Source organism: Watersipora subatra, chromosome 4 (assembly GCF_963576615.1).
Source record: "Watersipora subatra chromosome 4, tzWatSuba1.1, whole genome shotgun sequence".
In the NCBI taxonomy this organism is placed as follows: domain Eukaryota; kingdom Metazoa; phylum Bryozoa; class Gymnolaemata; order Cheilostomatida; family Watersiporidae; genus Watersipora; species Watersipora subatra.
In genome coordinates this window covers 57,041,391-57,059,772 of record NC_088711.1, presented here as the reverse complement: position 1 = coordinate 57,059,772, position 18,382 = coordinate 57,041,391, and the positions used below count along the sequence as shown (strand labels likewise).

Sequence of the window (18,382 nt, the reverse complement as noted above, 5' to 3'; positions counted from 1 at the left end):
TCGTAGTGAACGACAAACTAGATGTAGTGGTATATTAGCTGACTTTGGTCAGTAGTCATTGATAGTCCTATTGGTGCTATAATTTTATATATTGGTGCTATATATTTAGTAACTATTAAACATGAATTACAAGCATAAATTTTTAAAACAGAAATTTTATTCTTAATACTTAAATAATTTCTGCAAAAGCTACTATTTTAAAGCTGTTGCAGTTTCTTACTTATGAGAGCTACAGGATCTCAAATCTGTCTACTAATCTACTTGTGTACTAAAGCTATGTACTCTACCTATGTACTACTCATGTTCTCCCAATAAGACACTGTTGAGAGCAAGTGTAACATCGATAAAGTTTAGTCATTTAAAAAACTCTTTACAGCTATGGTATGCTATCAATGCAAATGTAGTTAAAAAACTTAAATTCACTTGAATTGTGTTGCTTTCCTTCCACTTATAGCAGCTACTGTAATACTCTTATAATAGTTTTTTTATTACATCTATCAACTATTCTGAAGAATCTATTGGAGTAATTCTCTAAACAGCTCGCCTTGTTCTCACTCAACTATAATTTCAGAAACTAACTCTTGCATTCCGTCTTGACTTGTTTTGTTAGTAGAGGTACTTTATTAAACTGTGTATGCTAAGGATGCATCAATCACTCTGTTCTGTTTGTTATTGCTATCAAACACAATTAGCAAACTGAAAGTGTTATTGTATTAGTGAGAGGATAACTCTGAATGGGTTATTTGCAAAACTAATGTTTGCCTGATACATGTAGGTAGCATCCTGATTGCATATCTTTTGCTGAGAATTGTACTAAAATATATTTTATCTGTTCAAACTATACTTATCATGTCTGTGTGAACAATTTTCATCTAACTCCCATGGTGAAAAATATCCTGAAATTTATTAAGGATATTAATCTGGTATCATAGTTCTGGTCAATCATTGATGAATTTTGTTTAGCCGTGTCACTTGATATTGATATGACTCTTTTGTATTTATTTATTGAACGATTGTTTTGTTGTTTTTATCTGGAAAACTTTAAATTAGATAAACTACATTTTTTAGTGAACACGAGAACTTGTTATAATCCTTTTAAGAATGTTGTTTACAATTAGTTTTTTATGAGTAGCGTAGAGCTTCGAACAAGGAACATTCTAGAAGAACCCTTTGTATCTTCACAAACACATTTGAACAAGAGCAGTGGTAAGCAACAACAGGTGGTAGGCTGGTGGTCTGACTGTCTGACCAATTGTTATGCATTGTCAATTTACTTAGGCATATGGAACTGAATTCACTCTCCTTTTGAATACCTACCAAGAATTCAACGACATTATTGTGTCATCCAAGCATTATTGCACAACCCTATAAATTCAAGCAAAGAAGTTTTTGTTGGCACCCTTTGCATATAATTTTTCTTTTTTTTGCCATTTTCACTAATTACCATTACTAATAAGCTTGAATACCGCATAAACATGTACTATTTCAACTGGCTCACAGTTTCATTATGAGACTACATTTCAAACAATATATTATATTGTATTATATTATGTTAATGTTTTGGGTGCAAGTTAATTAGTTGAAGGTTAAACTACCCAGCTGCTTTACACAAGTGTTAAATCTCTGTTGTGCTTTAACACATTTCAAAGCATACTAATAACTTTATTATTGAATACAAGCATGTTTATTGTAATAAAATAGTCCAACATGTCTTACTCATACTCCATCTACTGTTTTGTTAAATGGAAAAAGGCTCCTCTTGTGCTAAAACTGATAATTTCATCAAAAAGCCATTGATTGAAAATAATCTCAAGCATTTATGAAAAATAAAGCAGTGAAACAAAATATGGAGTATTTTTAGCTTATTTACAAAATGACCAGGCAATCAAAGTTTAATACTAAAAATTTAAATGAATTATGTGCAGAAAGTTGCACAGAAAGCTACGTAGCAAGCAAGCATACATGTATTTGAACAGAAAAAATTTAATTGCTTTATGCGATTGATTTATATTTCATTTTGCTACACAGCAAAAAATGTATTGGTTAAACGTATGTTAGATTATACTTTGCATGTATTTGATTGGCTGTTATTAAAAAAATGATGTAATAGTCAGAGACACACGAGCATCAGATTACTTATATAAAAAGCAATCTAGAAAACATGACTCTGTTGCAGCAGATCTACCAAAACTTATTGCAACTACTTTTATTACAATTGCACATTTAAATATATGAGGGCTCACAGAAAAGTGTAATGGTTTTTTTGCACCCGCAAACCAAAATCTATCTTCATGTTGGTATCTACTTGTAGGGGGAAATACGTTTTTGAACTCAATAAAGAGTTGTTTACTCATTTTTGTGACAAGAGCGAACAATCGATAAGGTAGCCGGTTTTGCTTTCATAGCACGAGTTTATTTTCGTAGATCCAATCGTTTATCTCAATGAATCATGCCAATCCTGCATAACAAAACGAAACTACGTCCATGCTCCACGGTTCCGAATTTCAAGTCCTTGTAGCCTTAGAATGAACCTTCACTTTAATAGAGTTACCGTCATGACTAATCGTTAGTTCAGCGGCAGCGTCCTTCATGATATCGGACTACAACAACTCTTATCTTAGAGAATATCATAACGGTTTAGTTCGTTGTATAGAACGCGCTTATATTTGCTGCTCCACTGTAACAGGTTCCATTGCCTGTTCCTCAAAGGTAGGAGCAAACATTTCAATCTGATACTGTTACATTTTTAACATTTTATTTATTTATTGACACGATCTAATCGCAAAAAATGACACAGATTAAAAACATATGTTCAAGCTGTTTTTAAGTTAATTTGATTTAAAATACATTTAAAGCTGGAATGTTTTTTAAATTAATTCGATTTAAAATATACTTAAAGCTAATCTAAAATACATTAACAGATTATTAGAACTATGTCATCTGCGTGAGTATAACATTTTTGGATATCTATATTGTTAATCAGATATTGTTTAACTGTTACAAACACATGTTTGTAGAGGGATAATGACTTTTCGGTGTATAACAGATGTACAGGCAGTAAAGCCTGTTTCCATATTCTATTTGTCTTTTAGCCAATTATATATCTGGATTCATTTGTAGTAGGTTTTTGACTCTTTGAATAGCTTATAACTTTGTAAGGTCTTATAAACCTAAAACTTGTCCAAGGCCGCCGATACCTCTACAGTAGTAATTATTACGAATTTACTAGATCAACAAAACTAGGCAATATAGTATTGTTACTTATAGCCGTAAATGCTTTTAGTGGTTTATTACATATTTTTATCATATGTATAGAATGTTGTTATGGATTCTTCTGAGAAATCTGGAGCTCTCAAATACACGGCGATGAGTTCTAATATGGATAGCTCTGGCTTATTAGTCCCATCTAGTCGGCAGAGATCAGTTTCCACACCAGATCTTGATGATGGCTACTGCTCTTCTCATTCCCGACGCAGAACTCCATCTACATGCCAAGCTTTGCGTCATGCTCTGCTCACTCTTTACCGAAAAGATGATTTTCTAATGGAGCAACTGGGCAATGGCTTTTTCTCAGAAGTGTACAAGGTATTTCATTGTTCATTTAAACTCATTCCGCACTTTAAGATCTAGACAATTTTAATCCAAATTTACTTGCAAGTACGGATGCATACAAGTGCATGAAATCCTACATATCACAGGAAACCTTAAGACGTAAGCACACTGGTAGCGATATAAGTGGTTTGACATGAAAAGCTATACCTTGCAGTAAATGCTCTACACACTGCACTTATGGTGCTAAGTGTAATAAAAATTTTGTCTTTCGCATTTATAGATGTATATCAATCTCCATTATTGCACTTCTAATATAAATTGTATATTTTTAGCATAAATTTTTAATAGTTTTATTTTTTAAATGATTTGTATTCTTTTTAAGGGACTTTTCCGGGATCGCCTCCATTTTTATTTCTTATAAACCACAATGCCTTTTTTGACGTGGTTCAGATTTCATTTTAAAACAATCTCTCCGACAGTCAGTTGGCCAAGCGCAACAAAGGGACATGGGAAGATATTAAACATGTTTAACACTGTTTAACGCATGGTCATTGTTAGCATCAACCTCGGCATATGCGTCTGCCGATTTACCAGCAAATTCGCTCTATATATGTACATATGTATATATCTATATGCTGTCAGTACGGAAGCTGTTAATTTATTGTACATGATGCGTCAGTACAAGTTTCGAAATATTGATTGTATTATTTGTTGCTATTTCTTGCTGAATCACCATTTTGGAATAATAAAATAAGTTATAACCTGATATAAGCAAAAATGTGTTAGTTTAGTGACTGCTCATAAAACATGTTTTCAGCAGATAACACAAACACTCTTTGCTAAATGCTAGCTAATACATGTATGTTCTATCACCTGTGATGTCTTCTCACAAAAAAGACACTGCTTGAAATACAACACCGCATAGGAAATTATTAAAATCATTTCTGCATGCGGGTAAAGAATGTCGAAGGGCAATTCACAATTTTTATATGGGCCTTCAACATTTATCATTAGCAAACAGAAAACAGGCTATTGAAGCTTTTCTTGAAAGGGCTAGGTTTCCTGTCTGACACACCAGGTTTATACACTTATGATAACCCATCAGCATCCGACATCGTATTGCTTTATGAGAACATCTATGGATGTCAGCATTCAGAGTACGACATGCAAGACATAAGCAGCAACCTAGAGGAAGTTGTTATTTGTAATAAGGGCATTTGAGTCATGCTTATTCTAGCTGTGATATCAATGAAGGACATTTTTATATTCATAAGCTTGATAATACCTGTATTCTTCCGAATTCAACGCATTTTGTTTATTTAGTGTGTAATTGAGCGTTATCATAGTTTCTTACATTCTAGTGTCATATTATCTGTCTAGTCAGAATAGCCGAGCTGGTAAAGTGAACAGCAGCTAAGTGGTGTCACCCCACCCCACTTTTTACATGCATTATTTTGTAAGTTTTCAGCCAATTTGTGGGAAGCATGTGACCTCACTTTATCTGAGGTTTCATTTTTTTTGTTTTTCTTTTTTATGGTGGGGAATATGCTGAGACTAGATCCTGAAGTTTAAATGATTTTTGTGAATAAACTTCACCGGAGTTGTTTTTGAGAAACCACAAGCTAGTCCAGCAATGTTTGTCTTGCAAAACTAGTTTTGTTGAGAAATATCGAGTCAATTGCTGGCAAATCCGGCTAAGACTAGCAGTGAAAACTAACATATTTGCGTTTAGTAGGAATACTTGGTATTTACGGCTGCTGCTTTGTTGTGATTGGCTACCTGAGTGTCGGTGAGTATATTTTTATATTAATCACAAAATACACTTTATGGAAGTTTCTCGACTTGTGATATTTTTTACTAGTAAAATTACTAAACATGACTATTAAAAATTATACAACTTATTTTACAATCATCATAATAAAGATAAATTTGTATGTGGCAAGGTCGAACGATAAGCATGTGTTTGCTGCCTCTGGTGTGCCTCCTAGGGCATTTACTGTCATACTTTGCCTTCCTCCTCAAATGTGTGTCAGTCTTAATAGCTCGCTGTTGTCAAATGTATGTTTATACCATCCCTTCCTCTCACTTTTGACTCTCATCACTTTCACTACTGTCACTCTTATTAGAAATGTGGCTATTAAAAATTCCATGATGCAGGAAGGGATTAAACTGAGTGTGAAGTAAGGAGAGCTCACTCTATATACAGAAGTGAAAAGAGGGATACAAAATTTGATAGTGTGTGCTAAAATTTGATAGCGTGTGCTTTTGTCCTAAGAATTTCGATTCCTGTCACAGTTGAATGCGTCACACTGGCCGATCAATAACAGACTAATGTTGAACGATGTTTTATGCAAGATTTAGGAATTCCAGAGTCCTCGAATTGTCATCCGAAAGCTTGTGGGCGTTTTTTGGCCTGTCACACTCTACTTGACTCTCTCTGTAGGATCTGCTATTTATATCACAGAGCAAACTGACAAAACAAAATGGTCTTGCTATGCGTTAATTCTCTGTCTGTTTTACTGTCTTGTTAACTTCCCGCTGAAATAGAAAAGGTGTTACTTTAAACACCTTTTGCGTGATACAGACATATATATATTATATATGTGTATATACATATATATATATATATATATATATATATATATATATATATAAGTACAAAGACGGAAAAAGATTTTAGCAACAGTTTATGACTAAAAGTTTCATACTGCATGCAGTAATCATCAGATGCTAATGTGAAGTCACTTCACATTAGCATCTGATGATTACTGCATGCAGTATGAAACTTTTAGTCATAAACTGTTGCTAAAATCTTTTTCCGTCTTTGTACTTATACAGGCTCGGTGGACCACCTTGAGCACTATATCAGTGAAGTCTCAACCATTATCTGTATATATATATATATATATATATATCTCCCTCTTGGAGAAGAGATTGAAAAATGCTGGGATGTAAGAACAACTGTAATCCCAATAGTCATTGGGGCACTGGGTGCAATAAGACCAGCGCATAAAATGTGGCTTGCCCAAATACCGACAGCAATCAACTCAGGTGAGTTGTGGAAAAATTCGCTATTGGGAACAGCTAAGATCTTGAGGTGAGTGCTCAAACTCCCAGGTCTCTGGTAGGAGACCTGAGTTAGAGCAGAAATTACCACCCATAGGGGTTAACCAGTTGAGGAAACAATTTTATATATATATCGTCTATCTTTCTGACTCAATACTCTTCTGTCAAATGAAAATTTGTTCTATGAGCAATCACTTTTGATGGTATGGAATAGTGTAACCATACACCTTGCACCACATAACTCGATGTTAGGCCACGTACAAGAGTGCTCTCCGACATATGTCTGCAGGTGACACACATGGTGACAGGAGAAGTGATGGTGCTGAAGGTGAACACGAACGAGGAGAACAGAAGGAATGTTTTGAGGGAAGTGCAGCTGATGAACCGACTATCTCATCCCAACATCCTTAAGTAAGTGCATGTTTAGAGCTTGCAGGTCTTGTTTCATTGACATGACAGTTTGTGGGCATTGAGTGCCGAGCACACCTGATGTTAAATTGGGGTGAAGCTTACAGTGCCGAGGTGTGATAGCTGAGAGAAGTGAAAACATTACTAAATGCTTCTATCAAGCGCTATTAAATGTTTTTGCGGGTAACTTAGGTATAATTTGGTAATTATAGCAATATCGACTCACTTTTTATTGTTTGTATTTGGCATAACGCATAGTTTAAAATTTTGTTTATATATTCCTAGTAGTAATTTAGCTTTGAATTTGGTATAATGTTCTTTCCTTTGGGAGGTAGGAACATCATCACAGTTTGCGTCTTTAACATACACTCTTCTTGTTTATCTTAGTCTTTTCCTTTGAGTCTTGTGAAGTGTAAAGTCAGCTAGTAGTACCATTTCCTATGCACTCACAAATTACAGTTCATTGTAATGTCTATAGTTCGCTGCCACCACCGGGCCACGCATGAAACCTATTAACCTTGCCGAAACACATTAAAATATCAGTTATGCCATAATTACACTGCTTATTAAAACATACTCATGCTGCCGCACTGGAAACGGTTTTTCTAAACGACTTCCACTGGTTTCCCTAATGGTGACATTGTACGTGCTGACTCATATTTGCTTTTACATATATATACGCCAGTTTCAGATTAGCCACGCAGTAGCAGTTTTAGTGCTGTGGGCAGCAAGTAACCCAGCACAAAAAGTTTTATTATCAATAAGTGACAAAATTATAAGTGAGAGACTAGCAGGCCTACGGAGGCAAAAGGTCAGTTTTATTATATACCTATATGTATTTTATTTGACTAAATTGAATGCTTTTGTTTTAATGTGACTTTCATGTCAATTATATAATGTTTGTTTTATGTTATTATACTTTACACTGTAGTTTTATTGTGACATGTACTTTTGTAGACTTCACGGTCTATTCTGGCTATCAGTAAAATAAACAGTCATATCTACCAGAATACGATCAGTTCAGTTTAAACCACCGCAAAACCTGCTGTCATCTCAATTCGTGGCATTTTCGCTACAGTGAAGTCTTATCCTATGGTGGTACAGTGAAGTCTTATCCTATGGTGGTACAGTGAAGTCTTATCCTATGGTGGAATAAGAAACAATCAGTAAATCAGCACAGAAGCAACAAATCTTCTGGATCATCAGAAAACAGTCAGCTATTCAACGTAAGAGACATATCGTTAGAATTGTTGAACAATCAGTTATTCGTGGAACGAAAGAACCACAGCAGTCGATCAGTATATCAAGAGAATCAGCATACGTAACATTTATCAGTACAGGAAATTATCGTCTTAAAGCAGTCAACTCAGCAAAAGGCAGTTACCTATTGCATCAGCAGAAAACCACAGCATCCCAACTCTCCTCAACAGGAACAGATAAGCAATTTACTTCTATTCTTATTTTTCAATCAGTGTTTTTGCAAGCTTTCCTTTCAAACTTGCAATCAACTCCAGTTTTAGTAACTTGGAACAAGCTTGCTATCAGTCTTTGTTTAGACAATTTGGTTTTGATTTATTTAGAATCATATTGTAAACCGTGCTGGCTAATCTGAAAGGCAGTTACATGAAAATTTGTGTTCGTTAATTGTTAAAAGCAGCTAGAGTGTCACCAGCGTTTGTGGTTACGGTGGAAGAAGTTTAGTCAGCCGTTCTATTGTCGCTTGCGCGTGAGATGAATTAATAGGCTATTAATATTGGCACAAACTCATCGCAATCCTTACATATTTTGTGGTTTGCTGCCGCGGCATTGTGGGTAATATCGTGCAGGTTTGGCAGCAGCAGTAGCCTAATTAACCAGGTGCAATACTCATCACAGCTATTAGAAACTTTGATTTTACACATAATATTTGGTGTGCCACCGTGTTGAGTAACGATGGCTGATGAAGAAAATCATGCCACAAATTCTTTTGAAAATGTAACTGAAACAGAAAGTGCAGAGGCACCATCTGTAAGCATGGCAGCTAGTGAACAAAGTACGACACATTTGAGCAGTATAGATGTTGTAAAACAGCGAAGCTATAGAAAGCCATCTGAAAAAAGTAAACAGAATAAAGCCAGCCAACTAAAGACAGAAATAATCAGTGTGATTAGCTCAAAGCTAGATTCTTTTGAAAAGAGTTTTTCTAGCATAGACAGAACTGATTATGATGCATTGTATACCTATTTGTCTCACCTTGAGAAAGATGATGGTAGTGAAATACAATTGCTTTGTGAAGAATTTTATACTCTGTGTAATAATAAAACAGATGAACAAGTTGAAAACCTGAGAGCAATTTATCGCAGCGAGCAAGAAGAAAATGTTGCATCATTAAATGCGCTTCTGGATGAGATCGAAGCTAAGGAAGAGGAGGAGAAAGCTTTAATAGAGCAAGAGATGGAGAGACGGCTAGCAATGCTGGAGGAGCAAAGGAAGAGGCAAGCAGAAGCAAGAAGAGCATTTCAAGAACGGTTAAACCCAACACTGAGAAGAGTTACTAGTCAACCACTCAGTGTTGAACTTGACCAATCAGCAGAAGTGGAGATGCCAACAACCATTGATATGCAATCTCCTTCTCGAAGTTTAAATGAGCAGCCAGTTCTCTCTAGGTCAGTTGTGAAGTCGTCGCCAACACAACACGCAAGCAATCGCCTCTCACAGGAATCGACACCAAAGCTCACAAGCACGAGTCAGGAGTACGGTGCTCTAGAACGACTAACAAACTCCATCACAGAAGCAGTCAAAATTACAAAACGTACTATAGTTGAACCGACAATCTTCTACGGCGACCCGATGAAGTTTAGAGATTGGGAATCCGATTTTGATGAATTTCTCGACGCAGAAGGCATCACAACAAGTGCTAGAAAGATGCGCATACTCAAGAAGTTTATCAGTGGCGATGCCCGCCGATGTGTTGAAGGCTTTTTGCTGGATGACTCATTAAATTCGTATACTGAAGCAAGAAAACTCTTACAAGAACGATTTGGGAAAAAGGTGAACATAGCTCGTCATCTGAAGAAAAAACTCAAAGATTGGCCTAAAATAGGAAACAGGGATGGTCAAGCATTGCAACAGTTTGCAGACTTTCTCAGTCATTTACTTAGCGCAAAACAAACAGTCTCACATTTGAACAGTCTTGATGAATCTGAAAGCAACGAAGAAATGCTCGAGAAGCTGCCTGACTGGTTAAAGATCAAGTGGAAGTACCAAATACGTAAGTATGAAAAAGACCACGATGACTACCCTCCCTTCAGCGTATTCAAGGAGTTCATTAATGAGGAAGCTTCAACAGCTAACATCTTGGGAACCAAAGAAAGTACACGCAGTGACAAGTTTTCGGAGCTAAATAGAAGAGCAAATTCGAAGCAGTTGCAAACATTGCAAGCTTCAACATCGAAAGACAGGAAAAGCATGACAACAGAACAATCGACCAAGTATTGCAAGAAGTGTGATCAATACAATCACCATACAGCCCAGTGTAATTTGCTTGTCAAGGCCACATACGAAGAAGCCTTACAGTTCTTTAAGGAAAATCACCTCTGTTTCCATTGTGGAAAGGGTAATCACAAACACAATGAATGCTCTAATCGGTGGAAGTGCAAGGTCTGTAAACGTTCACATCCAGATTGTCTCCATAAATCACGCAGCGATTGGGAAAGTGAAAAGCCTCAGCAGTACAACAAAACAGAAAAAATGCCCGTAGCTCAGAGCTCGCAAGCAAGCCCTAAAGACTCAACTCAACCATCTAAGCAACATATTGTGGCTATGGCTAAACAACCCAACCAAATCGGACTACTAAGTATGCTTCTTCCAGTAACGATCTTATCAGGAAATGGACGTGAAATGACAGTCTATGCGTTACTAGACAATGGATCTGACACAACATATATCACAGAAAATGCTGTAGATCAGATAAAGCTCAAATCTTATGGTGAACCAGAAAAGGTTACAATATGTACTTTGGCAGGAGAAGAAACTAGGTACAGAAAGAAGTATAAGTTCTCCATTAAAGGAACTGGACCAGCAGCAGATAACTCTAGTTTTGCAATTGTTGCGCTAGAGCAAAAAACTATACCTCACAATGAGAACCAAATACCAACCGAAAAGGTAGCCAAATCCATACCTCATTTGAGTCATATCGCCCACCTCATCTCACCAAAGCTGGACCTTGCCGTAGACATGCTGATTGGACGAGACAATGCTCACCTATTAGCACCACATGAGTCGATAATTGCAGATGCGTCAGAGCCGTTTGCTATGAGAACAGTTTTAGGTTGGACACTATGTGGAGGAAATCCAAGCGCTGATGCACTCCCATTGAGCTGTTTCGCCACACAAAGCGACGAGTTTTATGACATAAGCGATCAAAGAAAGATGTCGCAAAATGACATGACCTTCCTCAAAATACTAGAAAGTGGAACTAAAACAACAGAAGATGGTTCACTTTCATTACCATTACCTTTTACTACTACTCCATACATGCCAAACAACAGGTCTCAAGCCTTGAAAAGACTTAAACAGCTCATCAAAAGATTGCAGGATGATGCCACTCTAAAGAGTGAGTACTGCAAGTTTATGCAGGATATGATAAACAGTGGACACGCAGAACCTGTGCCTGATAGAAGCACACTCGAAGGGCAGAAATGGTATTTACCACATTTCGCTGTATTTCATCCTAAAAAGCAAAGTCTTCGAGTTGTATTTGATGCCCGTGTAAGGTATGGAAACGGAAGTCTCAATGAAGAACTGCTATCTAGGCCTGACCAAATGAACAGCTTGCCGGAAAAGCAAATACACACGATCCGAAGTATCCTCAACAGCATGACTCCAAAGTATTCCGGACGACTAACCACAGAAATTTTGCATACAGCCTTCATGGAAATTACAGCAGCTATAAACAACAGGCCTGTCTCAACCATAAGTGCAATGGACACCGAACCAGTTATAACGATCAACCATTTACTGACGGGCAAATCTCAGAATATTTTACCACCCCCAGGAGAATTCACATCGGATGAGCTATATGGAAGGCACATGCATAGGAAAACCCAACAGCTAGCACAAGAATTCTGGGAAATGTGGAACAGTCAATATTTAAGCAAAATAGAGATGAGAAGTAAATGGCAGCATCCGCAGCCAAACCTCAAGGTGGGAGATGTTGTTTTGATCATAGACGAAAACCAGCCCAGGAACTTTTGGTCAACTGGAAAGATAGTTGCCTTACATTTCGGATCTGACTCACGAGTGAGAAAAGCGACAGTAATGCTTGCAACACCAGATCTGGACGCTAAGGGAAAACCTATCGACAATAGAAAGGTTATAGATAGACCAGTACAGAAACTGATCCTGCTTGTGTCACCTTAAGAATGTTATCTAGTACACTTATTCAATTGCTTATAGTCCATTTTATCGTATGATCATATGCAACTTAAATAGTGAATTCATATTACTGGTCAATTATATTTACATAATACAAAACAAAACTTGAACACCCTTCATCTTAAATTTAATGCAAATTTAGGTGGGAGTGTGAAGTGTAAAGTCAGCTAGTAGTACCATTTCCTATGCACTCACAAATTACAGTTCATTGTAATGTCTATAGTTCGCTGCCACCACCGGGCCACGCATGAAACCTATTAACCTTGCCGAAACACATTAAAATATCAGTTATGCCATAATTACACTGCTTATTAAAACATACTCATGCTGCCGCACTGGAAACGGTTTTTCTAAACGACTTCCACTGGTTTCCCTAATGGTGACATTGTACGTGCTGACTCATATTTGCTTTTACATATATATACGCCAGTTTCAGATTAGCCACGCAGTAGCAGTTTTAGTGCTGTGGGCAGCAAGTAACCCAGCACAAAAAGTTTTATTATCAATAAGTGACAAAATTATAAGTGAGAGACTAGCAGGCCTACGGAGGCAAAAGGTCAGTTTTATTATATACCTATATGTATTTTATTTGACTAAATTGAATGCTTTTGTTTTAATGTGACTTTCATGTCAATTATATAATGTTTGTTTTATGTTATTATACTTTACACTGTAGTTTTATTGTGACATGTACTTTTGTAGACTTCACGGTCTATTCTGGCTATCAGTAAAATAAACAGTCATATCTACCAGAATACGATCAGTTCAGTTTAAACCACCGCAAAACCTGCTGTCATCTCAATTCGTGGCATTTTCGCTACAAGTCTTTTGTCACATTATTTATGGCAGTCATTTGTAAAGCTTAAGTGCTCTCTTGTAGTCAGTCAGCCAAGGTAGTTTATCGTTCAGTTTCGTTTCTACTTAATTTAAACTAAGTTTTGTAACTATAGAGTTATGTAAGGAAGTTTGTAAATTCCATTTCTTATAATTTGCCCCAAAATCTGTTGCACATTAAATAATTATTTGATTCAAGACATTGACATTTTATTAGCGTAGCCGGCGCAACAATATTTATATATAATCTATCGGAATGTGATACGGTTTGTTATGAACATTGACCAATGAGCATCAATTTCCGGAATCGGCAAACTGATAAAAGTTTGCAAAAGTCGTAATTGATGCGTTAGGAGCGATTGATGATCTAAATGACTGCTATAATTGCTACTGACGCTTGTTGCATTCATCTTGAGGGTAGCTCATCAAAACCTGAAACTGTATCACGATTGACAACAGTTAAAGTAAACAAGATAAAATAATGCTCTAACAGATGGGCTGCTGTTTCTAAACAACCTGAACATTCACATCTAAAGAAGTCATCAACTGTTACATTATTAGAGGTAAGATAAATTATATTATTATTATTTGATGGTGTAGCTGCTGTATATATTAAATTAAAAAAACTTGTAGGAAGTTTGTAAACATCAACATTTTTCACTATGAACCTAAGGGTGGAAGGTATGTTAAATACAATTAATCTCTGTTATTAAAAAATACATTGCTTTTTAATCAGTCAGCCACATAACAGAAAAGTGACTAGAAATAAATTTTCGTTTCTACTTTAGTCAAACTAAAGTTTGATAGTGGAAAAACATTCTCTATATAATAAGGAACTTGTTTATAAACTTTTGCCCCAAAATTTCTATGCACGTTTTCAAGTTATTACCAAAATTGTTATCGCAAAAATTTGGCCAATTCGCAATAATTGTCCCTATTGTGCCAAAAAGAAATATTTTGAGAAAGGCTGTTACTATCTTTATAATATATGTGCATAACAATCAAGTTATGTTTAAAATTATATCATGCAAACATGTACTGTTGATTTACCTCTTTTGTAGCAAAAGTAGAATTGTTTCTTATCTGCAAGTAATACAAGACGGACAACTCCGAATTCTATATTTAGATAATAGATGTTGACTAAAATTGGATGAAGATTTGACAAAAAATTAGAAAAATAGCCCAATTACAGATTTACTTAATCATCAAAATTATCAAAGTCCTCCTCAAAGTCACTGGAAACATGCTGTGCATTGTCCAAACATTTTTCCTTTGAATCTTCTATGACATTTCTTCTTTGTAGACCACTATAATACAGTTCTCTGTTTACATTGGATGCTGAAGACGGTATCGACTGACTAAGATTACAGTCTACAGAGTCTTCACTGGTTGTTGATGATCTGGCGAGTCGAAAACTGTCATCTGCCACAATATCAGACAGTGAAGCAGTTTCAGCATAGACAATTTCAGATCGAGTTCGGTTTGCAGGCTTGTAAAAGACCAATCTGTCAAACTGCTTACGAAGCTTTAGCTGATACTTTAGCTTAGCTGATGTCCTGAAGCATAAAACAATAAAATCTAAATTTTGTGCTGCATGAGGCACACAGCACAGAACACTTGCTTATTGCTACATAAAATTACAATTTCCACACCGAATGAATACATCTTCTACCTAGTTTGTAAGTCAATCTCAAATGAAACAGCTACTAAACACCTATAGGTAAGTGTTCCAAAATCACATGTAACTAGGACAAACACAACTTGGTTTTTGGCTGGTTACAATGACACCTAAATGTAGGCTCCTCACATTAAAAGTAAAGGAAGTATTTATATCCCGCCTTATGTACCAAAGCTGGTAGTTCAAAGTGGCTATAGTACAATGAAGTGTCACTATCACAGCACACAGGACATCCAGTATTTTACACCAAGTATTTAACATAACAATGAAAAATACATACATTTAAGAATGCTAAAAACAGAAGTGACAAAATTCATTTAGTAACGAGCATGCCAAAAGCAATGTTTTTTTAATCACATAGATTAATTGTATTTAAAATACCTTCCACCCTTAGGTTCATAGTGAAGAAAGTTGGTGTATGTTTGATAACAAGACATGATATCGAACCTCGGAGGCTACAGGATCCGCGTCTCTTACATACATCAAGATTCTATGATCATTTCTTATTTCAGCTGCTTTCTTCAGCAGCCCTACAATCCAGTTAAATAATAAAGTATGGAAAAAGATAATTGACAATAATTAATTAAAATGTTAAGGCTGTAAAACATTAATTAATGGAGATTCGAGCAACTATTAATTTCAAGGAATTAGTACAAAAAATATAACTATATTAATATAGGCCTACCCGCTGTAAAAGTTTGGGTCTGTGATAATGCTTCCGATTTCCTTTTGTGAGTACGCTTAGATTTTATGAACTTTTCCAACCTTTGACATATAATGCAAGTAGGATCAAGAACGGAGGTTCGTCGACGTGCCCTCACAGTTGAGCTAGAGCGTAAAAGCTTGGCAGTTGGTTCACTTTCAGAGTTTTTAGTTTTCTCCTCATCAGAAGATGGGACGCTCTGGTAACCATAAGTATACTCCTAAGAAAAAATAAGTGCTTTGTTGGGTACAGGCCTAGTACATGAATATGTAAAGATAATTAGCAGCAGCAGCCCATGTAACCTTCAGTCTCTACATGCCAGTTATTCACATGCTGCTACTTACAATAACAAATTGTATTTGTCTAATTCACAAATTTGCTAGATTTTTTATAGTATGTTTGTTAATTTAATATATACAGCAGCTACACCATCAAATAATAATAATAAAATTTATCGTACCTCTAATAATGTAACAGTTGATGACTTCTTTAGATGTGAATGTTCAGGTTGTTTAGAAACAGCAGCCCATCTGTTAGAGCATTATTTTAACTGTTGTCAATCGTGATACAGTTTCAGGCTTTGATGAGCTACCCTCAAGATGAATGCAACAAGCAACAGTAGCAATTATAGCAGTCATTTAGAACATCAATCAATCCTAACGCATCTTCATCGGTTTGCCTATTCCGGAAATCGATCCTCATTGGTCAATGTTCATAACAAACCGTATCACGTTTCAATGGATTCTATATAAAGATGATTGCGCTGGCTACGCTAATAAAATGTCAATGTCTTGAATCAAATAATTATTTAATGTGCAACAGATTTTGGGGCAAATTATAAGAAATAGAATCTACAAACTTCCTTACATAACTCTTTAGTTACAAAACTTAGTTTAAATTAAGTAGAAACGAAATTTTATTTCTAGTCACTTTTCTGCTATGTGGCTGACTGACTATTGTATGGCTCTGGTCCAAAGGCACATTTCTTTGAGCGTGTTCACTGTCCTGATGTTATCTTTAACTCTAGAGCTGCTATTGGCTGTTGCCAATTTTCGGAAGTGTTAATTGCAGCATGTCCTCCCTTTTTACAAATATTATCTTTAGCCTAAATTGTATTTGTTTATCAGTGACATTCGATAGTGAGAGTACCAGAGGGCATATGTATACTGTTAACTATGCTTACAGAATGTGCATAACTCGCTTGACATAGATAGACATGTTTGTAAACAGAAGATAGGGGCGCTATACGAGAGCAGTGTCATGTGCCGTTGTTCCAGAGAATGTCTAGGGATCTGCCAACTAGTAGACCTCTGATAGCGCTACTAATTTGACAAAATTAAAAAAAATTCATTGCACGAGAGTCACTAATAAATTTTTAAAATTTTATTTGAATGGCGTAGCTATATTCCTACCATAAAGGTTAGGAACTTTTGGTGAATACACGTTCACTTGCGTTCTGTCGGAATAACTGACCAACGCTATTTTTACTAGTTCATTTGCCTTCCTTTAAATTCAGTCTTTCTATTGTGATTAGAAAATAAATACAGCATGTGGGCCTCAACGAATTTAAGAAAATAATGCTGCCAATTATTTTTATATTCTTACATGGAACAGTTTACTAGTGGTACGCTCGTTATGGTAGACACCGGATGGCTGGTGCGCTCTAAGAATGTGCCAAAGATTTTTTATCTCACAGGAAATACTCAGTCAGGTGTGCCGATTCGGTTTGCTCTGGCTACTTGATGTAACAGTTGTAATAGCTTGTGATTTCAGTTCTAGCTAGCTGCAGATTCTCCAGCTCTTGCCTCTACTGACACGCTGGAACATATTTTTAGAAGTGGTATTTGAAAGACTCTTATTGTGTGTAGAGGTTTACGCTTCAAACATAACAATGAGAACATTATACAAGGATGTTTCATTGGCTACTATAAATCACTAGAAACACAAGAAATGTTAGTAAAAACATTTATTCTGTGCTCTTTGATTGCTGTATCCTGTTTACTATTGAGAGTTTACAGGGATTATAGGGTTTATGAGCTTCCAGATGAACTTACACAAAATTTTAGTAAATTTTATCAGAAAGTATCGGTATTTCTCTATCATTTTTGATAGTTTTTGATATTTGAGGTGATTTGAGGTGCCAAGATGTTTCAAGATTAAAATCGATAAAACGTGATCGTAGTTAAAAGGCTCAGATCAAGCCAAAGTGCGACTATGGCATCTGTAGTTGTAAAGAGGCTGACAGAATAAAGACGTATAACGCTGCAACTTGAACATATTAGCCAATATCAACTATAGAAATGATAGCTACTAGTGATATCATTTCACATGTATTTTTCTTCTGCGCGTTTTAATCACGATCAAGTTTTGTCTATTTTATTCTGGAAACATTGTGGTTGTCGGATATCATCAAAATTACCTCAATCATCAAAAGCAGTTGCGAATAATAGAAAAATACCGATACTTTCTGATAAAATCTACTTAAACCTCGTGTAAGTTCATCTTGAACAAGTAAATATCAATATAGAGTAATAATACAACTAAATATAACCACCATAGACTGAATCATTTACCATTTCGAAAAGGGATTTCTTGACGCCTTACGATCGGCTAGCAGTCCGATTTGCAGCTAATCGTCGATGATGTCTGCTGAACTCCTGTAGTCACCAATTAATGGTCGGAGAATAGTGCGGAGAGTCTAAGTTTTTTCCAGAAAGGAATATTGC

General features: G+C 35.9%; 1 protein-coding gene and 1 long non-coding RNA gene across 3 annotated transcripts in view; one reads left to right on the top strand and one right to left on the bottom strand.

Moving 5' to 3' along the window:
- Positions 1-2,635: 2,635 nt before the first annotated feature.
- Positions 2,636-18,382, top strand: part of LOC137392825 (dual specificity testis-specific protein kinase 1-like) — a 34,139-nt gene continuing 18,392 nt past the window's right edge. Inside the window, exons 1-3 of the mRNA XM_068079156.1 lie at positions 2,636-2,709; positions 3,316-3,585; positions 6,908-7,029. Coding sequence (XP_067935257.1) covers positions 3,325-3,585; positions 6,908-7,029 — 383 coding nt within the window. The 5' untranslated portion in view covers positions 2,636-2,709; positions 3,316-3,324. The remainder of the gene's footprint in view (positions 2,710-3,315; positions 3,586-6,907; positions 7,030-18,382) is intronic.
- On the bottom strand, positions 15,001-16,292 carry LOC137394861 (uncharacterized). Of its 2 annotated transcripts, none has more exons than XR_010978395.1 (3): positions 16,117-16,292; positions 15,639-15,876; positions 15,001-15,483 (listed from the first exon to the last, which is right to left on the bottom strand). It is a non-coding gene; the product is annotated as an uncharacterized lncRNA (long non-coding RNA). The 2 variants fall into 2 exon arrangements; XR_010978394.1 differs by having other exon boundaries at positions 15,639-15,855.